Source organism: Polypterus senegalus, chromosome 14, assembly GCF_016835505.1.
Source record: "Polypterus senegalus isolate Bchr_013 chromosome 14, ASM1683550v1, whole genome shotgun sequence".
Lineage (NCBI taxonomy): Eukaryota > Metazoa > Chordata > Cladistia > Polypteriformes > Polypteridae > Polypterus > Polypterus senegalus.
Window position 1 is genome coordinate 109,142,466 of NC_053167.1, and position 27,946 is coordinate 109,170,411.

Sequence of the window (27,946 nt, forward strand, 5' to 3'; positions counted from 1 at the left end):
GGCGAAGCGAGGAAGGGAATGTAGAGACTGGAGCGACGGACGGCCTTTTATAGACAGCCAGCCAACAATGTGGGAGGTGTTGGGATGGGGGACCCAACGCCGCCTCACACGGTGACCGAGCTGCAGGCTATGGACATATATATGTACGTAAGTAGGATTCAGTTAGCGATGGGAACCCGCATACCAAATTTCTCGAAGATGGGCCCATATGTAACAAAGACAGTTGGAAAGTTCAATATGGCGGCCAACAGTTGTGTCATATCACTGAAATAAGTACGTACATTGGTTTCGGTTTTGCGCAGGGAAGCCGCCTACCAAATTTCGTGAAGATGGGGCCATAAATAAGAAAGTTCAACATAGTGGACGTTGTCGACCGTTATGACCGTTACACATAGAATTTCGAAATGAAACCTGCTTAACTTTTGTAAGTAAGCTGTAAGGAATGAGCCTGCCAAATTTCAGCCTTCTACCTACACAGGAAGTTGGAGAATTAGTGACGTTGGAAAGCTCAATATGGTGGCCGACATTGCCGTCATACCACCGAAATAAGTACGTACATTGGTTTCGGTTAGTGCAGGGAAGCCGCCTACCAAATTTCGTGAAGATGGGGCCATAAATAAGAAAGTTCAACATGGCGGACGTTGCCGACCGTTATGACCGTTACCTATATGATTTTGAAATGAAACCTGCTTAACTTTTGTAAGTAAGCTGTAAGGAATTAGCCTGCCAAATTTCAGCCTTCTACCTACACGGGAAGCTGGAGAATTAGTGATGAGTGAGTGAGTGAGTCAGTGAGTAAGTGAGGGCTTTGCCTTTTATTAGTATAGAAGATTACGCTTTTAAAGATCTGCTTGTTTAAAGAAGGTTTTGAGTTGTCCTCAGCAAGACATATATTTAACACAGTATTCCATTACACTTTCATAGCTGTGACATTGCCATGTCTTTCTCTTCAATAGACTGTCTACCAATGCATGTCAAAATGCTATAAGGGCTCCTGGCGATCTAAAGTCCCGTGGTGTAAATTTCATCAGCGGTCTGTGACCACGTGCCTCTAGATTTTTGTATCCAGTTCTGTGTGCGCCTGCACATAGACAACAAAACATAGACACTAAATGGCCATGGCCTCACACCACAAATCACCAAAAATGTTTGTGGACAACCACAAACCTGTGATGTTCCTGCTCAGAAGTGATGTCATTGCAGTGTGAGATAAAGGAGGCAATTGTATTAATCAGCCACGAAGGGACTGCCTTTGAACGCTGTGAGCATAGTGCTCCTTGGTGATGTCAGGTGATGTCCCTCTGTGTCGGTACCCACCGTTTCTGTTCCGAATCGCCACTACAGACACATTTGAAGAGAAGGTCAGTGTGCATTCATGGGATAATTCTGCATCAAAGCCATGCCGCGCAATGACAGTTGTACTATAAACAGAACGGGGTGTGAATCCCTTGTCAGTGTCCACATCCACAGCTGTCTGTGTCCACTTAGTTTCAGAGTATACCTGTTCCTTAAGCCTCACTGATTTGTGGTAAAGAGATATTCCAAAATGGAATAAATTAATAAGATGAATATTTGAGAATGGACTGGAGCGTTACTAAATACAAATGGATGAGAAAGAATGCAGGATGTAACCCTGGATATTAGTGATGTGAGTTCATAAGATTGGATTTATGTATGTCTGGATAGATTTCAGTCTTTTATTAAGTCTACAAAACCAAAATGTTACAAATAATATTCATTTCTTTTCAGAACCAATAAAATCCAATTTGAGATTTGCTAGGAGCTGTGATCTATCTGGGTAGCTGTAGTCTCGATGGGCTGTCAATCCATCTTACAGCACTCATACATACATGTAGTTGGCTAATGGAGTGTGTCTGACTGCAGGAGCTCAACTTGATATTATTTTGCAGAATCTAGGAGAATAGAATGAATGCACATGTTGGACTAGATTGCTAAAATTAATCTAATGTGTTCACTGTTCTCACTAGCTTGGGTGTCTTTAAAATGTTGAAGTAAAACAAGAGCACTAAACTCTGAAAGTGTGTATAAACTCAACAAGGATTTTTAAACAGTTTCCTGGGGCTATGAGCAATTGTATCTCCACTACTGGAATTCCAACCAGGGGGTGCTTAGAGATAATCACTGCAATGTCCTGTCGGCTTCTATAATATCGTAGCTGCAAATTCCTTTAATATTGCTGGAATATTATTCATAATTGACAGAGATGAAGCACAGCCATCTGCTGGTTTAGCATATTAGTTTTTGTTTTCTTATCTAGTTCTGCTTAGTTTGTCCATAGTCTTTTTCAGTGGGTTTCATGACCTTGGGCTGATGTTTCCCATCATATCGCAGTTTTGATGATATTCTCTGTGTAGTGCCAAGGGTGTAACTACAGGCAGGACAAGGCAGATGCTATTTTAAGGACTATATTAGGGGTTGGCCCCTTTTGTAAAGTTACGATATATGATATTCTCAGATCCACTTAATCCCATTGAGGGTTACAGAGTGCCATACCTCATACCAGCAGCACTGAGAACAAGAACGTAAGCCCTGGACAGGACCATCACAGACCCCATTCATGCAAACACACTCATCCTCACTTTTGAGCCAGCTTAGCACTGTTAATTAACCTAAGGCGTACATCTTTGATAATGTGAGAAGTGCTGACAAGAAAACCCACACATACGAAAAGAGAATATAAAAGCTGCACACAAATAGTGACCCAGCTTGAATTTTAGCTCTAAACCTTGTGCCGCCATACCACACTGCATTGTAAAATGAAATGTATTTTTTTTTCTTTTCTGCGTATTTTAAATGCAATGTTTGGTTGCCCCAGAATCGTTATACTGTAAATTGGTGTGTACTTGTTAAAGAGATTTATTATAATGCTCACCATGAAAGAGTCTTTGTAAAATAAAAATTGATTCATTGATTTCAAAGACTTCATGTTCTTACGTGCTCTAGGGCCTCAAAATAGAAGTGATAATACTAACTGTAGCCCTGATTTTTCTGCTTGTTTAAAATGAAATAATGTACATTACGAAGATGCACAAGAAAGGCATTATTGCAATATTAGGCACCTCTAAAGGGTCTTATTGTCTAATTATGCTCTACTCCTGAGTGGTTTTATGGGGTTTCTGACAACCAATATTCAGAAGCGATATGTGCCTCACATGAGGCAAGGGTCTACAGTAATCTCTGTCTATGAACATTTAATTAAAAGAAATCTTTTCACTTTAGCAAACATGCTGCTAGTTTTGAGGTAAATGAATGCATAAAAGATGAACAGGGTACATTTATTTATGTATTTCATAATTTACATTTGTTAAGGCATTGGCATAATATACTCCAGCTTTTAAAAGATGTGCATTGTGCCACAGCTTCATAACCATCTTACTGTCTCATACACACACTAAAGCTGTACAGTGCGACCCTGGGTCACTGCTACGTACAATGTAAGAGTCATCTTTTTGTCCTACACTCAGCATTTGTATGAAAATATCTTGATTTTTTTTGTTTTGTTTTATTTCTTCTGATTATACACGTGTTTGCTTTATGCTATATAAAATAAAAGCAGTATGAAAATTATCATAAGCTTTCTTTCTGTTATTGACTACTTAAATAAAATCTGTTAAGTAGTTATTTTTATATATCTATCTATTATATAAAAAAATCTTGGGTCGAGACGTGATCATCTCGGAGAAACACTTTGAAGTCCCGAGAGACTTCTTGCACGTCACGCCCTACTTACAAACAAATTCTCAGAGACACTTCAACATCCCGCGAGACAAGGAAGTGAGACAAAAGGACAGCTGCTGTATAGGCTTTTAAATGATCGTCGCGCAACATGCAGATCACATAGCAGCAGCTGCTGTACAGGCTTTTAAATGAACGACATGCAGTGCGACATGCAGATCACACAGCTCGGTAGCAGTTAGCAGCAAGACAGCAGCTGATCCATTTTTAGCACACGTTCAACCCCCCACCACTTCACAACGCGAGCAGCAGAGACGCGAAGTGGCTAACGTGAATTGCGCCCTTTGGGGGCGGGGGGTTGTGGGATGGATGAGCGAAGCGAGTAGGGGGCACAACCCCCTAGTATTTTATATATATAGAGATGAATGTCAGTGTGAAAGTGTCCATGTGATGACCTAGCGCCCCATGCAGGTTATGTTCTGCAATTGCACCCAGTCTTTCCAGAATAAGCCCTGGCTGCTTCTGTGCATGAATTGAATTAAGTGGCTGTCAGAATTTTATGTAATGTTATTGTATGCTATTATTTCTCTTATAATGAAATCCATGCCTTATGTTGTATCTTGTTTAATTTACTATAAGTAAGACAATATAAAATATACTGACTGATTAGTAAATACATAGATTATAATTCTATAAATAATAAGGAAATCTGGTGAATGTGTTTCCTTAAGATGGCTCTTCTTTTTGTTTATTCTGAAATCTCAAAGATGCCGTCTACAGCTTGTCTGCCTCCTCCTCTGGGAGGATTTCTGCACTAAAGGGGCCACTGACTGTGTACAATTTCCTAATTCATTCTTTGTCTCTCATTTATCATTAGCTCCTCAAAGCTTTGCTCCTAAACTCACATCCTCCACTTCTTTATTAAGATCTGGCAGCCATAACAGGGTTTAAAATATCTGAGAAAGCAGTCACTCTTCAGAGATACCCCTAAGCTTCTTACCAATCAAGATAATTATTACAAAAAAAACAAACAAACTACTGGGCCATTTTTAGACATTTCAGCAAATTAAGCTTTCCCATAAGAAAGAAAGTAAATGAGCTGAAGTTGTGGACGCCACCTGCAAGACAAACACTGCTTTCTTTTTTTGTGTTTAATTGAACTGTGCAGCTGAAAACCTGAAAGTGTTGACATTGTCTTCTTTTTGACAGGTGCAAGTGCAACCTTCATGCCAACACCTGTGTGTATGACGGAGGAAAACTGTCTTGTGAGTGTGAGCATAACACCACAGGTCCAGACTGTGGAAGATGTAAGAAAAATTACCAGGGTCGTGCTTGGAGCGTTGGCTCCTACCTGCCAATCCCTAAGGGAACTGCGAATATCTGTGAGTAGCTTTTTGCAAGTTTAACACCTTGAGGGGAAGGTGCTGTTGTTTTGTATCTCTGTGCAAATGTGCCCACCAGCAAGAGGAAGGGGGAAGGGGATAAAAAATGTAAATTGTTTAAATGTTAGATGAACACAGCCTGCTGGTCTTTGTAATGTTATGATATTTACTGCAGGCCTCTCTCGGTTAAATAGTGACCTTTATAAACATGGCTTTGAGTGCATCTCATTTAAAAGGGGTGGTGTTTGGGGTCAGAGTGGTTGGCAAATAACTTATGTCATCAACACCCAAGGATCCATCAAGCAGTTTTATGAACCAGTTTGATCCAGTTTTAAGTAGGAAACAACTCTGGATGGAATACTGATAAAGGAAGGAGCAGAACTTTTATGGAAGGAGGATAACTTTTCTTCTAATGTTTACAAAGATGTCTTATTTCTTTCTATGCTGAAACAGCCTGCTATGTTAAAACAGCAAGTCATGTTACTTGGCTACTGAAAATATCTTATCTGTTAATTCTTTGTTGTTTGCGTAAGGATTATTTTAATGTCTTGATAATCAGTTTAAGTAGAAAGTGTAAAAGTTCTGTGGCATTGTAAGACTAGAATTTTAAGAATGCTACAGTGGGGTGCTGTTTAGGTGCATCAACCACAAAGCACAATTTATGATGAGATGTATCTACAACAACTTGCAATTTATGACTTTTCTTCCCCCATTTCTAAGTTACAAATGTGCCTCCTGACTTTAATGGCGAAAGTGTATGAGCTCAGAAAGCACTCTTCAGAGACAAGAAATTTAATTTTAAAAAGACAAAGTTGTTTTAGAGACAGTATGACCACATCATGCCTAGATGAACTGTATAACATCTTATAAGATCAGTAAAAGAGTTCAGTACAGTAAAAGAAAGGAGGAGGAGGAAATCAAGACTAGAATGCTTTGAGTTAATGTCGACAAAGCAAGAAATGGGCTGCCTGGAAAGACTAAACATCAAGCAGAACCAGGTTGTATGGAGTTATTTTGCTTTTGTTTATGGCACTGTCTGTTTAAATAATGCCTGTTATGGTACCCTATCTAGTTGTCTGGAGTTATAAAATGAAAAGGGGATGTTGTGACAGTGTGGTAAGAGTATGGGATTTGGGGCATTCTTTCAAGGTCTACGTAACAAATTGTATAAAGGAGAATAGGGTCACCCAAGGACCCTAACATGACATGGCAGGGACTGTTGTATCACTGCAAGCCAAATCAGCCGTATCCGCACATTACTGGGGCAGAGAGGGGATTGGAATGCCAGAAAGTGCACTGAATATGTGCATACACCTCATGGTTGAGGTTCACACTCAGCTTCATCATCTACAGTGTCACTGTATGAATATAAGTCCAAGAAGCATCACCTCAAGCTTGAGCTAAAGATGAAAGCTCAACAACATTTTAAAAATATCTGTTTGAAATACTGAGACTAGTATGTTGGAAATTGTTATTTGAGCAGCAGAGATGTCTAACAACTAAAGAATGATCAACTGTAGCCAAGATCAGTACATGAAGAAATGTTAAGCCATGGCACCAAATCCAGAAGCAAAATGTCAGATGTAAGAAAAGTTCAAAATCCCTACAAATCTTTTCTTAACATACTGTATTTATTCCTAGTGTTCACTTTTCTGGCTAAAAGATCAGACGCCTGCTTAATGCAAGTGGCCGACGGAATGTCACGATTCACATGTGCTTAGCAACCATGCAAAATCATAGCAACCAGAAAACAAAATGATGGCACCCATGAACTCTAGAATTACAAAATGGCGACACCTTAAAAAGCAAATATACAAAAAGGTAATGCAATGATTTCACCAAATTGGAAGAAAAAAATAATGAGAAAGAAAGCAATACTTTGCAAAAATGAAACCAAATCAAATTATAAAAATTTTACAAATATCTAATATGGATGACTGAGCTATTAGTTAGCTAAATGGTATCCTCTTGTCTATCAATCTACCTATTTCTCCTAAGTTTTTTTTAAATTAATGTCCATAAGTTTTATATGAGGAATTGAAATGAAATTTGGCATGCGTTTGGTTATAACATGCAACAATAAATGGGTACCAGTATGACTATAGTGACTGCAATAAGGTCAATCAGTCCAAAAAATAGGATTAATAATTGGGAGAAAGAGAGGAATCAAAGAGAAAAGTAAATGGCAAGACTATTAGTCAAAACAAAGACACCAGAGCAAAATCAAAAACCAAAAATTAAATTCAAAAGGCAGAGCTCAGATTCAAATACCCAGTAATCAAAATCTTACAGTAAGTAGTTCACTAAGTTTGGTCCAGTCTCAGATACTACTGATTGTTTGGAGTTGAACTTTATATTGGCTCACAAAATGACAATACAAATGGTGCCGCCCCAATGCATCAGGGGAAAATCCACACGAAAAACAGTGCACCATGGCAAAACAAAAATGATATCAGGAAAGACACTGAAAAATAATCAACTGTTAAAACAAAGCTTGGAATGCATGGGTGTTAAAGCCTCAAAAAACAACACCAAAGTGAGTTTTCTAGCTTCAGGGGAACCTGGGAAAAATTAAACAGAAACTCAAATCATGACAATGCCTGAGTGGGAGTGTGACCTATGATAGACTGGCACCCAGATCAGGTTTGTTTCCTGTCATAAGCCCAGTGCTGCCAAAACAGGCTCTAGCTCAGAGCATATTTTATTTGATGGGTGAAAGCAACAAGCAAACATAAGTATATTATTATTAATTAAATCTAAAGATAATATGCATTGTGGGATTAAATAGTAAGAACACAGAAAAGTGCCGATACAGTGAAAAGTCATACTAGCTTAATGTCATTACTAGAAATTGCATAAATGGAAACACATGAGCAGCACCTGCTCATTTATATACACATTGTGACCTTTAGTGGGCGCTCACAGGGCCTCCTCAAAGCCAAATGAGCAGCAAAGAGGCCAAAACTACAAATAAGAATGGGGCATATTATAAAAGATAAGTAATAACACATGAAGAATGCAGAAGTATTCCCAATGGGCCTATCTAATACCTGTGGTGGTCTCTCATATACAATATACCACTCCCTGCTTACCTCTCACCAGAATACCACACATCCCTTTCACTTCTCTTCCTCATTCTTAAAGATGTACCCTATAAATTACTTCCACTGTCTCCGATTCTGATAAGAGGTCCTAGAACTATATTCCTGGGATGTCTCCTCTAGATGACCCCATGCAATTCTGCATTTTTGAGCCCCAATTACAATAGAAATAAACAGGTAACACCTAGTTAGGCTACCCTTTCTATCAGCCAAAAGAGCCCAAAATACTACACTGGTAGTCATTCCTTACCACACTTCTCTAAGGTCTCCTGGACTTTTTAAGGTCAACTGGTAACACTCTCTGCTTGTCAAAGCCCAGGTTCAACCAATCTTATGGACATAAACCTTTAGCCACCCATTCAAGTAGCACTGAGGCCAGACAGGATGGTGAAAGAGGTCCAAGTCACTCATAGGGCACACTGACACACACACAATTAAACTAACATACATGTATTTGATCTCTGGGAGAGAAACCCACAATAATGTAAAAAAAAAAATGCTTAATCCATGCATGCAATGATTACACCAGAAATTGAATCAGGACTTTACAGGCCATAAAGCTTGGTTCTCACAGTTAAGGGTTTCTGTGGGTCTGCTTGGGTAGGAGATACGTTTTACTTGTATGATTTATTTAGAGGATAAGAGGAATTCCAAAAACTACAAAGCAGTTCATTATATGCCAACCATTTACATAGTTGGGCATGTCCCAATCGTAGCGCAATAGAATAAAGGGATAGACATGGTCAGCAACAATACTCAAGTAGGCTGTATCATTTAAACGATGCTCAATTGGTACTAAGGTCCAAAGTATGCCATGGAAATATCTCCCACACCATTTACACCATCATCATAAGCCTAAACTATTGATACAAGACAGGATGGATCCATCTTTCATGTTGTTGATGCCAAATTCTGACCCTACTATCCAAATATTGCAGCAGAAATCGAAACTCATCAGACCAGGCAACATTTTTCCAATGTTCTATCGTCCAGTATTGGTGAGGCTCATTTGCCTGTTCTTAGCTGACAGGAGTGGCACCCGTTGTGGTCTTCTGCTACTGTAGCCCATCTGCTTCAAGATTTGTGTGTATTCAGAGATGCTTTTCTGCATATCTCAGTTGTAACGAGTGGTTATTTGAGTTACTGTTGCCTTTCTGTCAGCTTGAATGAGTCTGGCCATTCTCCTCTAACCTCTGGCATCAACAAGGCATTTTCGCCCAAAGAACTGCCGTTCACTGGATATTTTCCTTTTTTGGACCATTCTCTGTAAACCCTTGAGATGACTGTGCATGAACATCCCAATAGATCAGCAGTTTCTGAAATATTCAGACCAGCCCGTCTGACACTGACATGCTCAAAGTCACTTAAATCATCTTTCTTCCCAGATTGAACTTTAGCAGGTTGTCTTGATAATCTCTACATGCCTAAATGCATTTAGTTGCTGACTTGTGATTGGTTGATTAAATATGTGCATTAACAAGAAGTTGAACAGGTGTACCTAATAAAGTGGCCAGTGAGTGTATATGTAATAAAAATAGGTGCAAATTAAATATATAAAGATTAAAAAATAAACACATATGTAGCTGCCTTTGTATAAGGCGAAGTCAGGCACGGGTAAGACACGTGTCAAAGAAATCTCTCAGTCCAAAAGTTTGTTTTAAAAATATTTAGTGAAAGTTAAAGGCAAACAATCCATACAAGAATAAAAAGAAAAATAGTTACACACAAAGAATAAAGACAAAAAAGAAAAAATGTATCTTCTATAAACTTAGTTTTTCTTATGAAGCTTTGGTTATTTCTATACTTAAAGGTTATTTATTTCTTCTTCTGTATGCTTCAAACATACGGTTCAAAACTCTTTTATTTTACGAGTTACTTCACACTCAAAAGGCCCTTAGGCCGTTGGCACATAGACATGCGCCCAGGCACGGTCACGTGCATAAGCACGAACGTGAGCTCAAACAAGAACACGTACAAGGACACGGTTAAAAAACCGTATGCCTCTGTACCTTACGCAAGGCGAGGCTAAACACTTACTAAAGAACATTGTTTACTCATAACTGTTAAGAAATGACAGGAAAATACCAACTCAATTCTATTCACCGGGGTTTTAGGAACCTCCCATATTTTATGCATTATCATCTAATAAATATTCATACATTTTATAGAACTAGGAGAATGGCTCTTACAACATATTCAAAAAGACAAGCAGATACTGTATGACTTGCGACAATTGTGAATGGCCAGTAATGGCATTGATTATTTTCAGAAGATTGCAAGCCAAGGTTGCCATTAAAGAAAAGGGGCCAAGTAAGGACAATTTTTAATTTCCTCCAGAATCTGAATATTTCAGCATAAATCTGACGCAGTAGGCTGTATGTAAAGCTCATGTTTAAACAATGGATGCTGATTTATAGTGATTTACTACCACTATTATGCCAATGTTATTTCATGGGCTGAGTTAATGAATTTGTGTAGTGCTTATTAGTGCCATGAAAAAAGAAGAGGAACACATAAGTTTTCTTTATGATCATTAAAGGGGAATAATGTTGACATTATTGTAAAATATTATTACAAGGGAATATAGTTAAACTTTATTGATGATGAAGTTGCACTTAAAGAAAACAGCTGATGAATTCATAAATAGTCACGCAAATTCAGTCTTTGTATTTAAAATGTGATCATTTGAGTTCATTCTTAAGGACAGTGTATGCATTTTTACTACCTGATTTTCTAATCCAAGATTGTAGGAATGAAGGAACCAACCTTGAACTGACTACCAGTGCATCACCGGACACACTGACTCACATATGGAAAACATTCACATATGGAAAACATGCACATTAGATTTCCACCAGAAAAGGCCATTCAGTCCAGCAAGACTCATTTTCTTACATTATAACATCAAGGTGACTTTTAGTCACCATAGTCTTTGTGTCTACCACACTACTTGGTAATGTATTCTGTTTGTCTGTGGTTCTCTGTATGAAGAAGAACTTCCTAATGTTTATGCACAGGTTTCTGTATTACTTTGTTCTTGTGGAAGAATTTATTTTAAAGTAACACGATCCCTCTACTTATTCCCGTCATACATTTTGAACACTTCAAAAATGTTAGTGCTTCATCTCCGTTTTTGTAAATGTTATTTTGTCACAGAAAGGTCCCAGGGTGAGCCTATTCTCCTCTTTACACTCTTTATTATGTAGACCTTAACAGAATGCCACAGATACCTTACTCTTACATCATTGGCCTTTATTCATACAGTGACACTGTAGATGATGAGGCTGGGTTTGAACTTCCACCAAGAAGTGTGTTCACATATTCAATGCATCTTCTAGAATTCCATTCCTCTCTCTACACCAATGATGTGCAAATTAGGCGGATTTGGCTTGCAGTGGTATAATGGCACCTTATTTGTGTTAGGGTCCTAGGGTGACCCCATTCTTCTTTATACTCTTTATTACGTAGACTTTGAAAGACAATTCCAAACCCCACACTGTTACCACACCGTCAGGATTATCTGCTGCTGCAGTTCAATATGTCCCTCTTTTTGTTACATTCTGTACCCAGCCAACTAGAGTACCAGAACAAACAGGAGAGAAGAGTTACACATGGATTCATTCATTCAGTAGATTAAATTTCTATTTCCAACTGCGGCCAATCATAAGCAAAGTAAAAAAAAATGTGAGTATGAAAATAATACCAATACGGCCTGGGTAGATTCTTACTACCAGATGGCTCTCTGTCTTATGTTCTGGTCCAGCTTTGTCCAGGTTGGTGTTTGATCAAGCATTCTGTCTGCAAACGGCCAGGCAGCATAGATTTCAAAATATGGACACCAGTTAGACAGTCTCCTCGGGATGGAAGATGGTAGAAAGAGACAGAGTTTCACTGACTTTATATTTGTCCAGCTTGTCCACCTTGATGTACCTCTTGAACCATTGGAGCTGCTTCATTCCAGTCTTCTTTTGGCATGACTCACTTCAGGTCAAGTAAGCCCCAATTTCAGCCTTTGCTCATATTTTTAAAAACCAATGTCCCCTTCTAGAGACTCATAAAAAAATTGTACCCTTCCACTCCAGTCTAATGTTGTTTCCAGCCTTTAAATGGCCTTTCATCTCAGCCCACCTGTATTCCCCTGGGTTAGCTGGCCCAGTAGTGTAGCCCCTGGGAGGGGGGGGGGCAGCATGGGGGGACATCTAAACCCAGGCGCAGCACCCAGGGGGCGCCAAATTGATGTTACGAAATTTTAGAATGAAATGTTTTCCATTCTTAAATGCACTAAAAGTAAATAAAAACATTTGCATACTCAGTCCATCACTCCATCAGTAGGAGGATATCTTTTTCATATGTTTTTGTCTCTTTCTGATTTCGAAGCACGTATTAGTTCTATATACCCAACAGACTATAATTTATCCCTCCACTACTCTAAAATGCTTGACTCCCACCCAGAAACATTTTTGACGTTCTTAAACAGGTGGCGACTGACATGAGGCATTAGGGTATCATTGTCTAAGTTGTTGCAAACGCCATTTCTGTGTGCCAAGTGATTTGTGTTTATGTGTTTGATAGAAAATTGATTGGGCTGTGGTGAAGTATTCTAGTAGATGGCTGCAAAAGTCTAGACATTTCCCCATCATATTTTCATATGAATAAATTGTAAGATAATGCAGTTTTTATAAATATAAAATTATTTATCTTTATAATTTGCTATATACTTCCTTTAAAATCATTTTTAAATGCGGATAATGATTTTTTTCTTACAAAAACTAATGACGGATTTAGATTTTAAAGAACACGAGGCGGCGTTATCATTTTCGGAGACTTACAGTACATGAACTTTTTTTCTTAAAATGCTATTATTTTAAATACATTTTTTAAAATTTTCTTTCCCTTCCCATTGCATTTTGGCAAACAGGAGGGGGCATGAAATTTTTAGTTGTACCCGGGCGCTGAAAACACTAGCTACGCCTCTGAGCTGGCCAGCCAACTTCTGTCTTTAACTGGTCTTTCCTAAGATTTTATCTGTACTCATTATGACATGTAGTAAGTACAACTGGTTTCTAAAAAGTTTTTGAAGTACATATTTTTATAACAAGCATGAAATGGTTCAGCTCCTTCAATCTCTCCTCATAGCTCATATCCCACAATCCTGGAATCACCCTACTCATTCTTCTCTGAACTTTCTCTAGTGTTGCTATGTCTTCTTTTCTAATATGGAGACCAAAATTGCACACAGTACTCCAGATGAGACTTCACTCTCATATTATATATCTTAATTATAACCTTACTTGGCTCAAGTGTAGTCTGTCGGGCTATATAAAATACATCTTATTAGCCTTTTAATGGCTTCTATATACTATCTTGATCCAGTTTGATTCCAAGGTCCTTCTCACATTCAAGATTCAAACCTCTTACTTTGTACATCTTTAAGATTTGGGAGAGGTCCTGAAGAGAAAGCCAAAGAGAAAGTGACCAGATATTGGGTTCTAGAGTTGTGAGGTGTCAGCACCAGCTATTGCACCACTGCACTGCCATTCAGGATAATAATTATTTTTACAGTTTTTTTTTTGAAAACCAACAGATGTACAATTTATTACACAAGCAGGTTAAGTGACCTGCTCAGGAGCACAGAGTGAAGGATTGTACTGAAACATGATGTTGGAGTCACATGGAGTGGCACAGGGGCATGAAGTTAAACACAGCAGCGTCAAAATTTCAGGTACTAGGTATTGGTCTCCTATTTGAAAACTGTGTGTGCAGTTTACGCCTTCTCTCTATGTCCATTTGGTGGTTTTCTAGATGTTCATGTTTTCTCCCACACCCTAAAAGTGAACTGTATATTAATTGCCACCTCAGAATCAGTCCATTATGAATGTGTATGTTAATCTGTGAAGAGCTGAAATCATGTCCAGGATTGGTTCTGGGCTTGCACTTAATCATGCCGATATGGGAGTTGGATCCCAGTGGCTAAGCACTGAAAACTGGATGGTTACTCCCAACAGACACAGAGAGAGGCAGAGAAAGAAATTTCCAAGGGATGTGGAGAGCTTGATTTGTCTCTTTAAGAAGAACAGTTCATGTCCATAGAGATATAAGTGGCTGTGTGAAAGCAGCTTTGCCATTAATAGAGGGCTAATGTAGTGGTAGTTTAATGGGAAAAATAACTTATTATTAAAAGAACTTATTATTCTGCAAGAACACTTGGGAGTCTCACAGTTATAAGCGGTACCTATTTTATCTTGGAGTGTTGAATTCATTTGCATTAGATTTTGTTGTTTATTAGATATTTCTGTATTACTTCTTATTCACTACACAGTTTAAAATATAAAATATCACAAAAAGATAATGTGTTGTATGAAATAAATTAGTGAGTGCAATTAATATAGTTAACAGTGGATGTAAAGCCACATCTCCACTATGGATGGCACATAATGATGAGAGAAGAAGAACATAGGGGTTATATAATACACAGCTCATAAGGTCTCATACTCACATGATTTGTACTCTTTAATGGTCAGTGAAGGAGATGAACGCACAGTGAGACAAATCTGAACCTAACAGAGGTGTTTCATACTATCAGATGTTCTGCTGGGTTCTATCTTGTCACAGGTTGTTGCTGTTCATTTTGTGTTGCTCTCCAAAACATGTTGTCATTCACATGATCTCTCGAACACATACTGTACAATCTCAATAATATGTTTCGATTTTTAATGAGAATTTCTGTCATTTTGTGTTTTGATAATGCAAATGGAAAATGTGTTATGTACCCTTACTGAATCTCCTCTGGGTGTTCAGTTGGATCTTTTGACTGGTGTGGCCATTGTACATGGTTTAAGTCATTGTCGTGCTCTTCAGACAATTCTTTCACTGTGCATGAACTGTAGATTTGCTATCATCGGCTACCAACAGGATAGAATACAATGATTAATATATAAATAATAATAAAAGAATATACTCACATCAGTAAAACTACATTTGCCCACCCCTAAATATGTTTTTTTTTTCTTTTTTTATGGATATAATATTTAATTGCAATTATCTCATTGTTCTCTTGCTTACTGTTTGGAATGAAACACATCAATAGATACAGTACATCTTAGTAGCATAGGAAAGGCACAACCGTAGCTCTCATCAATTCACACAGAAACAGTATAAATCACACGCTAGAATATACTTTCGTGTTTTTCTGCTACATAGATGGCAGATTTTTTTTTTATCTCAAGTAGCTGCAACACCATTATCTTATTTTTATATTGTATTTTGTCAGCTGTTCCAAGGAGACATGCAAGTAAGAATTTCATTGTGTTTTGTACACATGACTACAAGCTTGACTTGAGTTGACGTGCGGGACTTGAGAATCATAAACTGTAAGGACACATTAGATTCCATGGCTAATAGGAAACAATTAACAGTAATGGGGAAAGTGACCAGGGACACAGAAAAGAAGGGGAGAAAGGTGGTGTGTGAGATAAGGCTCTAGCAAGAGCATAACAGATGGGTGAATCTTGGGGGTATGCAGGTGTGGGCCCTCTGATGATCTGCTTTTGCCCTTTCACCCCATACTGCTAGCTTTGCTCCCCCAGTACAGCTCTTTTTCAGGTCAAGTGAGTTAGAGAATGTTGTGTAACACTTATAGGTGACGTAGTGGTCTTTCTACAGAAGGCTAGAGTTGAACCCTTGCTCAGTTTCTTTCTATGTGGAGTTTGCATGCTGTTCCCATGTCTCCACAACACTGAACTGGCCTGCTCAGAGTGAGTCTGCGTGGGTGTGAATGCCCATTCTGAATGGTTTTCCCACTTTGTGGTTGAAGAAATGACTTCACAAAGTGAATAAAACAAATATTAGACTTAGGTTAGGTACTTTACTGTATGTATACATCCATTTCTGCAACACTATTAATGGTTTGCAAATTCTGCTGAAATTATACAGTAAATAATCCAGGAAAGATGGTTGCTTTATGCAAGCCTAATACTTATATGGCAGGAAAGTGCATTTATGAAAGTGTTTTTTTTTTATTTGTGATATATTATAGACATTTTGTACATTTTATTATTGAGTCATCTCTTTTTACATCAGCAATTGTTTTGAATTCTATTCTGCTGAGAGTTACAAGCGCGCAGTGAAGTGCACTTGAATGAGGCTCGGATATCTGGATTGACAGCATAATATTAGAGAACGCTTATAAGCACCTTTGCTGCTTTTGTTTAAAAAATAGTTATACTTTCAGAATCCTAGTCCTCTAAGTATAGAGAGCAAGACAGAAAGAGAGCAGACCGCTGGCATATGGTCTCTTCAATATCTTCATAAGGAAGAAAGTGAGAGCTAAAGCTGTGCCGTCTAATTGCACGACAAATCATCACCCATCTTCGTAGTGGTTACCAGATTTAGTGGAGCAATATTAAACATATGTTAGTCATATTGAGACAAATGACTGAAAATACAAATTTAATTAGGATTTAATATTTTTTTTATGGTGTATATCTAGTAATCTGATATAATTATGCAGCTTATAAATCATTACTGAAGAGGCACTGAGCAGGGCCTTACATATTACATTAGAAAATCTTTTATTCAATATTCTAACCGGAAATTGAATTTCTATCTTTCCAGGTATGGAAAAAAGTAATGCAGAGTGACTACAGTGCCAAAGTGTGAGGGAGAAGTGCACCCTGTTCTTATTACAAGGGTCACAAAAAGCTGGCATTTTTTGAATTAGACAGCCACAGCCGCCGGGCATCACTTTGGCGGCACTGGTGTGTTTATTAGACTGGTGTTGTTATATACGTTTGTATCGTTCTTTTATCCATATACAGTTATTCATATTTTACTTTATGATCCCTACAGAGTGGCTTTAACAAGTAGTTTGGATTTCTTGCCACAAACTTTCCCATTCTATTAATGAAAGAAGGGATCAAAATAAATTAATTCAGATCAAGCAGAAGAACTGGACATAAGGTAGGAACCAACTCCAGATGGAGTCAAACTTATATTGGGCCACATTAGGGTCACCAATTGACCTAACACACACATCATTTTAGGTGTAGAGGGAAAACCAAAGTGCCTGGAGAAAAATGTTTGCCAACACAAGAAGGATGTGCAAACTTTACAGTCAGTGACCAGGCCAGACTTCAAGTTGAGACTCTATAGCTCTAAGGCAACAATGCTAGCCTCCCTCCCACCATATCACCCTCACAATTATAAGTTTATGACCATAATATTGTATTTGCAGTACAAGGCAGAGCAGTGGCCTAAAGTGCTTTCTTTTTAATTTATAGAATAATAGCTTCCTTTTGTATTTTATAAGGCACCTTAATAACAATGAGGGACTTAATCAATGCAAATGAACTTCTATTAAATGCTTGTCTTTTTAACAAATCATAAATATTCGCATTTTCAACTCCCTCAGCATTCCTCTGGTTGTAAAGTGCTGCACTGCAATTCACACACAAGGCAGCAGATTATCACAGCAAATGCCACTTGGCCATTTTAGTCACCATCATAAAGAAATGGCAGAAGTGGCCCCAATTGCAGTGCCTTGTCATGATGATTAGTGATGAATCCCTAAAGATTCCTCTTATTGTTCATGTAAATGTGTTCATTAATAAACTTATTTGTGACGTAGTGGTTAAGGACATGGACTGTAAATCACGGGTTGGCCAGTCTGATCCAAGCTTTTGTAATCGCAATGGTTCATTAAATCTGTCTTTAGTCCAGTTGAAATATAAGTGCATGTCATCGGATTACACTTCTATCTTTGCAAAGCACCTTTGGGCAGAGTTTGCTATAGAAAGACACTGTCTCTCTCTATATAAAAACCAGTGTCTGTCTGTCTACTTTTCATGAAAGAACTACATAATGGATTTAGATTGGGTTTTTTCTATAATTTGCTTGAATATTCCAGTTGATTTTCGGTATCATACTTTACTTGTGGCAGCAATTTATTTGCGCTAATCCGAGACAGAGGCTGCTGCCTGAGGGGAAGGGAAGTGTGACGTCAGGAGTTGGGAGCCGAACATTGCCCTTCTCACTCACGTGCCATGACTCCATTCGAGTCGCTCTACCTCTGTGTTCTGGAGTGTACCTTGCCTCCGCTTAGCTAGCGATACCTGTATGTTTATTGATTTTTAAAGTCTGTCTTCTTTCACTACTATGTGGACAGAGCCGCGGGGACAGCTAGTATGAAATAAAGTTACCTAGATCATTGGGATGTTCAGCCTTAAATTGTCAGCTTCAATTGCTGCCTTTATGTGACTGTGTGATCATAAGCAATTCATGTACTCTGCTTAGGCCCAACTGAAATAAATTTTTAAGCGCTATACAGGGGTCCTTGGGTTACAACACAGTTCCCTTCCCACAACAGTGATGTAATAACGAATTTTGGTGTAAGTCGAAACACACCCTAACCTAAGTCACTTACCTATCCTAACACATTTGCAAAATCATAATCTAGAACATAAAAACACAACTAAGCCACAGAAAAAGGAAAAGGATATAAATATACTGTACTGTAGTAACAGAACAAATGACAAAAAAGGAGTGTAAAAAATTCCTTACCTTTATTTCTTCTACTCTCTTTACAATGTCTAATTTCACTTCCATCGTGATGGCTTTCCTCTACTTCGAAGCTCTACTATCTGAAGACTCTGACTTATTTTTAGGAGCCATGATAAGGGCCAAACAGTTGCCAAACAAAGCAACACAGACAGAACACCTCCTCCATGCGCAAGCAAACTAGTTCGCCAACTCGCTCACTTATACGCTGTGTTACTGCGCATTCTTCCGCTGCACACAACCAAACTAGTTCACCCACATAGTCTGTAAGTACGACACTAACGGCGTAAGCCGAAACACTCACAGCTCAATTTTTTTAAGTTTTTATGGGAGTGAGTGTTGTAAACTCCAAACAACGTATGTCGAGACAGGACCCCCTGTACTGTGGATTCAGAAAGTATTCAGACTTGTTCACTTTCTGCAAACTTTATTCTGTTGTAGATTGAATTTTAAATGGATACATTTTCCATTTTTCCCCATTAAGTCTATACTCAATAATCGATAATGTGAAAGTGAAAGCAGTCCTCAGTGGTGCCGGAACCCTGCAGGATTTCCCGTGTATGGTCTGCAAGGGATTGAGAGAGACAATCAGTGCACTCCGTTGCCCCCTGGTCTGGCATGGAATTACTATCATTTAGGCCCTTCAGGCCCAATTGCATGTTTGTGGCAATGGACATGTCACAGTTAGTGAGTTCCAGCACAGTCAAACGTTCCCTTTTTTGTGATAATAACAGCAATAACGTGCTGCCTGACAAAGCCTGTGTTGTACAAAGCGTTAACATTTATGATGGCTCCAGCCATAATCTCTGCCCTGTATTCTGTCATGGTATGTGAAACACTAGACATCAAACAAGTGACCATCTCTTTTATTTTGTGAAGTCCAAAACACTTGTGCTCCTTATTCCTCATTGCACTTCAGAATGTAATTCACAACTTTTCTAGTGATTTTCAGTCGTAACTTTCATTCATATAATCTTAGCGAGTCGGGGGTAGTTGGTATTGCACTCCTAGTCATGTAATGTGACATGGCCAGCGATTCACTGCATCTAGTCCATGACTCTTTCTGACAAATTGCACAGGTTTGATTTTGTCATTAGTTGTAGGGGAGCACTCTGCGTGCATGAGATCTGACAACCAATGAATGCTCATCCGAAAGTACAAATCATAAAATGCAGTGACAAGGAATAAGGAGTGCAGGTTTTTTGACCTTCCAAATAGAAGAGAAGCTCATTTGTCTGATTGTCTCATGCTTTATGTATGATAACATAATGAAAAAAAAATAAAGAGAAGAGATTTCAGGTGAACTCGCATACCTGTTAACCCTTCGTACAGCACCGGCACTGTCAGACAACCTATTATCAGCTATCCCAAAAAGGGGTAAGCACGGATGTGCTGGATGTCATCAAATGTGACATACCCAGTGATTTTAAGTGTAAAGTGACATGGTCATGAGACGATACCAGCAACTTTGGTCAATACCTCTGGCACACCTAACGACTAGATGTTGTGCAACATGACATTGACTTTAGATTTTAATCTCTAATTTGGTGTTGCCACTTGGATTATGTGCCCGTTGTCTTCATTTATACTAAGATATTTTGAAATATTGGACACATTATACTTATAGTGAGACACTAACTGGATGAGTGGTGCATTAAGAGGGAAAATGAGGCACATGCATTGAGGATGCACAATGACAACTGATGTTTCTTTTCTGATTCCAATTGCTAATGGTAGGAAAAAGAAAAAAAGCAAAGAGCTTCTTGGGGAAGCATACACTTTATCAGAAAGGGAAGATATAAACTTTTGTCACTGATTTTGTTGCTATATGTTCCAAATAACTCATATAGATCATGATTGCTTTGAAAGAACAGATCTGTTATATTTCTACCTTTTGTGAAAGTGCTTACTTAATTTTGTTGTTAGTACTAAAACATGAAAAATGTTTGTCTTTTAGGGACTGTATGTGTTCAACATTTCTGTCATGCTAAACTTACATAGATCTTTGTAGACACAGAACACACATGAAATGCATGTGTTCCAAATAAAAATATATTATTTACCCTCTACAGCTCCTGGTACTACCTCACTCCCAGATAAACAAAGCTTGAGCTGGGAGAGCTTTTTGCTTTTTATCGACACATTTACAAAACAAAAGACACTAACAGAGAGGTGCGAATGGATTTAAGGTGGGCCAGGTTTACAAGTTTTTTTGTAGGCTTTGGTAATTCTAGTGTTAATAAGGTCAGTTATATTGGAGTAGACTACTAGTGTGAAGGGGTGGTTGACTGAAAAGAGGGCACCACCAATATGGTAAAAGGCAGAGGTAAATCCCATTGAACACTTCCATAAAAGAGTGAGTGAGACACATACTGTACACTGAAAATGATAGAAATCCTGAAAATGCCAGCAGGGGAAAGGTGAGACCAATGTGAGTGATTCCTCCAGTAAGAAAAGCAGGAAGTAGAGGCACCAACATAAGCGCAAAACATAACCTCATCAATCCAGTGTGTGATGGCAGGGGCTACAAGGGGATAGCAGACCATATCATGAATGGTACCCCACAAAGAGTACCCCAATAATAAAGATAGAATGTGGGTTGGTTAGGAACATTCAATATTTCTACAAAGCACTAGGGGACAGGTGAACCATCCACCGACAGAAATGATGAACACTCTAAGAAGAGAGTTACAGTAGTGAGGCCATAATTACCACCGAGAGTGAAAGGTGTAAGCATGTAACCACTAGCTCAGGGAGTTGAGACCGGGTTGTGTATTCGCAGTTAAGTCCAGCGCATGGCTGGAAGTGATGCAACCAATCCCAAGTCAGAATGTATGGAATTTTGTTGACCTTCTAAAACAAATGAGGAACTGAAAGGCTACATGAGAGATCATGCTTGGAAGTTTAGGGCATTTTAGTTGGTCAAGACTGCTGTAAAAATATGGCCACGACTGACCTCAATGGTAATCCTAAGACTTAAAGCCAGAAGAATCTGAGTCTGGAGGCCAATGGGTCAGCTGGAGAGACAAGAGACTAGAAGCAGAGATATAAAGAAAGAGAGAAATGAAAGGAGTGGAGAGGACTGATTGGTACTAACGTGGTGGGAAAGTGAACAGGCCACATTGACTGACAGACAGGGTTCAACTTAGTTTAGGTAGGCCCAAGGAGGCAAGGCTCCAGGATTGTTGTTTTGTCTATTGAGTTTACTTTGTGTTCTCCTTAGAGCCTTACCTTCAAGGGGTATTTAGTATAACAACGACACCACTTTTTTTTTTTTGTCCTTTTAGGCCTCTCTTTTTTATGGAGGCTCTCTGCTGCCTCTAGCTATCTTATCACAATACATACCATACTGTACATTGTTCATATTTATACAGTGCCCTAATTCATCGGAAATATACACAATCTGCTGCCTCTGGGGTTCTTCTTATCACGACACATAACGTATATTTTTTCATATTTATACGATGCCCTAATTCATCAGAAATGTACACAATCTCATAAGCATATTTAAATGTTTCACTTGTGGGCCTTTAAACTTTCTTCCTTCTTACATCTTAGTTTTATTTTCTGTAAGATTAATACAGCCAAAAAGGGCATCAGGAATGTTTGCAAATGATCATAATTATTAATATTAGACTTCCCCTTGTGTGTGATTTGTCCTTTTTTGCCATTTTCCTCTGTGCCGTTATTAAACGTTTTGCCGTTATTTATTATTGAATCTCCCAGTGTCGTCCCTTTTCAATCTTCTCATCAGTAATACTCCTAGGATCTCAATTGAACATAACATTTTTGCCAAATCCCTTTCCACCTCACTGCAGTTCAGTAGGCATTGAATGTGTCACCCACAGTCTGCCGCTTTAAATTATAGCCCAGTACTGAGGCTGAATTTATGAGCGAGTAGCCTGAATCTGCAGTTTTCCTATGGCACCCTGCTGCCTGGCAGCTTCATGGCTCTGCAATTGAGCCCTCTAGTGCCTTAAGAGGCATCTGCTTTTGTGAAATACTAACAGTGAATTAATCATGCACCCTTCAAAATTCTTATATGGCGCAGTGTATCTAAAGCAATTGGTTTCTGTCAGACAATATCATTCATCATGTACTTTCTGTACTAAGTTGCTAATGGATAAGTAATTGAGTGGGGTCATGTATAAATTATTCCCCAACTATAGTTGAATCCAATTCTCTGTAAACTAAATTAAAAATGAAATGGTATCTCAGATAACAGATTTTACAAGTGTGTAAAAGAAACCACCATTTTAAGATTGGCTATTTCTGTAAAAACTCTACTAGTATGCATTATGGGCTGAGCGTCAAAGAATTTGAGCTATTATGCATTGGGAATTGTGACATTTTATATGACAGAGAAATTCAGTATGTATTTAGACCCCTTCACTTCTTTCACATTTTGTTATGTTGCAGCCTTGTGCTAAAGTCATTTAAATTAATTGTTTTCCCCAAATCAAGCAACATTCAATACATGAGAATGACAAAGTGAAAATAGGATTTCAGAAATTTTTTTCAAATTTATTAAAAAAACAAACAAACTTAACTCTCATATTTACACAAGTATTCCGACCCTTTACTCAGTATTTAAATAAAGCCACTCTGGCAGTGGTTCCAGCCTGGATTCTTCTTGAGTCTGACTCCACAAGCTTCACACACCTGGATGTGTGGATTTTCTGTCATTCTTCTCTGCAGAACTTCTCAGGCTCTGTCAGGTTGAATGGAGAGCATCAGTGGACAGCTATTTTCAGAAGTCTGTTTGGGTACAAGCGTGGGCTCTGGCTGGTCCACTTGAGGGTATTAAACGTCACCACTGAGCCACTGTGCATTATTTGGTTTGTGAATAGGGACATTGTTCTGTTAGAAGGTGAACCTTGGGTCCAGTCTAATGTCCAGAATGATCTGGAGCAAGTTTTCAATTAAAGATATCTGTGTACTTTGCTCCACTCAGCTTTCCCTAAACTCTGTCTAGTATCTCAGTGCCTGCTACTGAAAAACAATCCCACAGCATGATGCTGTCACCACCATGCTTCACAGTTAAAATGGTGCTGCACAGGTGATGAGTGGGGTCTGGTTTCCTCCAGAGATACTGTAATGTGAATCTTGTGATGTGGTTGTTCCAAACTTATTCCATCTAAGAATAATGAAGACAACTGTGCTCTGGGGAACCTTCAATGTAGCCTTCCTCAGATCTGTGCCTTGACGCAATCCTGTCTCTAAGCTCTTTAGGCAATTCTTTCAGCTACTTGTAGCTTGGTTTTGCTACACATTGTCAAGGGTGGGACCTTCTGTAGACAGATGGGTGCCTTTATTAATCACGTCCACTCATTTGAATTGACCACAGCAGGACTTCAAACAATGTGTAGAAACACCTCAACAATGATCAATAAATTGGGATGCGCCTGTCATAACAAAGAGTCTAAACAATTGTATCAATGTAATATTTTGTTTATTTTAATAAATTACTAAATTTCTTTTTTTTTTTGTCATTCTGATTCGAATTCAAATAATTTTAGCAAAATGGTGCAACATAACGATGATAAAAAACTAAACGGGTCTGAATATTTTATAAACCCACTGTACATTGTCATTTAAACATTTTTGGTGTTAAAAAGCAACTAACCATAGTACTAACTGTGAAAAGTTTCATTAAACAAAGGGGTATCAAATGGAGCTACCAACGGAGTTGCTGCATTTAAGTGTGTCTGCAAAAGGAACAGAAAAAAGCAAATGTTAATCTCAAACTGAAAATAAGAAAAGAAGGATAGAAACACAACATTTCTGATCAAGCCTACATAGCCAACATTTTTGCACCTAACCTTTTTTTAATTTTTGTACTTCTCATAGTCAGTGTAGATCAATAAAAAACAACATTCAGTATTCAACATGTGAATGTTAAAAGAAATAATATGACTTATGAAGTTCAATTTGTTTGATTCTGTGTGTAGGAAAGTGACTAGTCTTTTTTCACTTTTACCATACACTAAGAGAAATAATGTAGTTTTTAACTCATATATCTGGTAGTTGAGTCATGGCAACTGGACTTCTTTCTTGTTAGGTAGATACGTTTCACTGCTCATCCAAGCAGCTTCGTCAGTCTGAGGAATGTTGTTAGAGACCACAATTTTACCCTCCAAGTTAGTTTGGAGGATAAATAACCAGGGAGGACAGAAAAAAAAAAGCTCCAGACGGCTGGAGAAAAAAAACAAAAAACAAAATCTGCAGGGGTTCTCAGGCCACGAGACCACCCAGCCCCCTCTAGGCATTCTACCTACCATAAATGATCTCAAACAGTCCTCATCGTTTTCAGGCTTCACATGAAAGAACTTGATGATGATGGTCATGTGGCTATCTGTCCTTCAATCCATCAATGTAGGGACATCACGGTGCTCTGATCAGGTGGTGGCAGCATAGATCGCCACCACAGAAAACTGGAAAAAGAACAGCAGAGGAAGTAGGGGTTAGTATGGATTTCGGAGCCACCATGAATGATAATTAAATGCATATACAGAATATCACGATTAAACAAAATGAAGCTATGAGAAAGCCACAATAAAATAATGTGTTTTTAGCATTTTGTAAAGTGTTCCACTGTTTTAGCCTGGTGAATTTCTATTGGTAAGCTATTCCAGATTTTAGATGAATAACAGCAGAAGGCCGCCTCACCACTTCTTTTAAGTTTAGCTCTTGGAATTCTAAGTAGACACTCAGTTGAAGATCTACGGTTACGATTTGGAGTGTAAGGTGAGAGACATTCCGAAATATAGAATGGAGTGAGATTATTTAAGGCTTTGTAAACCATAAGCAGTATTTTAAAGTCTATTCTAAATGACACAGGTAACCAATGTAGTGACATCAAAACTGGAGAGATGTCCTCGTATTTTCGTTTTTAATGTGCGGTATATGCAAACCATTTAATGAATGCTGATCTCATTCGTCATCTTGAATAAAAGCATCAGTAATTGTATGTAGCATTGTTCTAAGGATACACCATTAAAAAGCAATTTACAAGCAAGCTGCACTATAGTTTAAAGAAACAAGAAACAATTCAAGATCACTCCATACATGTTAAATCACAGGAAAAAAATTATAATAGTCTGCACAACTAAAGATGAGCTGAAAAAACAGACTGAAAATAGATTTGTTTGCACACTTCTATGAAAGATGGCCTGGCTTGCTCAGTGTCACACAGTAACTCAGTGAAGGTACTGAACTTGGACACTTGTGGTTGGCAATCCAATAGCTTAGCCACTGAGCCACAATTCCCACAATCTAACATATTGGATATGCTCAAAACACAGATTAAATAAGCATTATAACAGCCCAGTCACGACTATTAAATATGAAAGCACTCACATTTAACTGTTCTTGTTATACATTTAAATCTATTCAATGGCACTAAACCACACAGCCGCATTTCCCTTTGATGCTTATTCCACAACCTCAGGACAAAGTAGCTGAAATCCTTTATTCCAAACATCAGAGCAAACTTTTGGGATGTTAAACGAAAGGAATTACACCATCTGTATTGCTGCTATCAAAATAATCATTTTACTAAGTATAGTGTAATACTAGAAATGATGCCAGTAGTGCTTCTTACTGTTGTATTTGTCATTCTGATATATACATACAGTTAGGTTCATAAGTATTTGGACAGTGATATGATTTTCATAATTTTGGCTCTATACAAAACCGCAATGGATTTGAAATGAAGAAATAATTACGTGTTTGAAGTGTAGGCTTTCAGCATTAATTCAAAGGGTTTAACAAAAATATTGTATGAGCCATTTAGGAATGACAGCCATTTTTATGCATGGTCCCCCATTTTCTGGAGCACAAAAGTATTTGGACAATTGACTGAAAAGTTGTTCCATACCCAGGTGAGAGCAGTTCCCTCATTATTTCATTAACTATTAAGTAGGTAGAAGGTGTGGAGTTGATTCCAAGTGTGGAATTTGCATTTGGAAACTGTCACTGTGAACTCTCAATATGAGGGCCAAAGAGATGTCCATGCAAATGAAAACAGGCCATCATTTGGCAGAGAAAACAAGCAAAACCTATGTGAGAGACAACAGAAACATCAGAAGTGGTCAAATCATCCATTTGGTACATTCTTAAAGAGGAGGAATGCACTAGTGAGGTCAGTAACACCAGAAGGCCCAGACAATTATGGAAGACAACTATGCTGGATGGTCGCAGAATTCTATCCTTGGTGAAGAAAAAACAATTTATGACATTTAGCCAAACCAAGAACACACCCTGGGAGGTAGGCCTATCATTGTTAAAGTCTATAATCAAGAGAAAACTTCATGAAAGTAAAGACAGAATGTTTACACTGGTAAACCTCAAGAATAGGAAGGACAGATTAGACTTTGCTGGAAAATATTTTTTTAAAAAACAGTCCAGTTTTGGAATAATTTTCTTTGGACAATGGAAATTCAGACCTATATATACCAGAGTGTTCGAAAGAGAAGAGTATGGAGAGGAGAAAGAATCACTGAATCATCTGTGAAACATGGTGGAGGTAGTGTGATGGTATGGGCACATGTGACTGCCAATGGAAGTGGATCAGTGGTGTTAATTGATGACATAACTGCTGCCAGGATGATTTCTGAAGTGTACAGGGCTATATTGTTTGCTCAGATTCAGACAAATGCTGCAAAACTGACACTTCACAGTACAGATGGTCAATGAGCCAAAACATACTGCGAAAGCAAACCAAGTGCTTTTTAAGATAACGCAGTGGAATATTCTTCAGTGGCCAAGTCAATCAACTGACCTGCACCCAACTGGACACGCATTTCACTTGCTGCAGACAAAACTGAAGGCAGAAAGTCCAACGAACAAGTAGCACCTGAAGGAAACCCAACACTTGGAGATGGCCATGGGTTAAGACTTCAGGCAGTCATTGACCGCAAATGCTTTTCAACCAAGTATTGTAAATGATCGTTATAATCATGATTATGTTTGTTTGTCCAAATACTTTTGAGCTTATGGGGGGACCATGTATAAAAATGTCTGTCTTTTCTAAATGACTCATATAATATTTTTGATAAACTCCTTAAATTAAAAACGCAAGTCTACCCTTCAATCACATCTTGATTGCTTCATTTCAAATTCATTGTGATGGTGCAAAATTATGAAAACTGTGTCACAGTCCAAATACTTACGGGCTTAAGTGTAAGTTTGCTAATATTTCAATCTGTGAGG

The 27,946-nt window shown here is 38.3% G+C and overlaps 1 protein-coding gene across 7 annotated transcripts in view; it reads left to right on the forward strand.

Annotated features, from left to right (window-relative positions):
• The window catches only part of ntng1a (netrin g1a), a 510,418-nt gene that overhangs the window by 352,740 nt on the left and 129,732 nt on the right, over positions 1–27,946 (forward strand). For all 7 annotated transcript variants that reach the window (XM_039735641.1, XM_039735643.1, XM_039735648.1 and 4 more), the window contains exon 4: positions 4,906–5,078. In XM_039735641.1, coding sequence (XP_039591575.1) covers positions 4,906–5,078 — 173 coding nt within the window. The remainder of the gene's footprint in view (positions 1–4,905; positions 5,079–27,946) is intronic.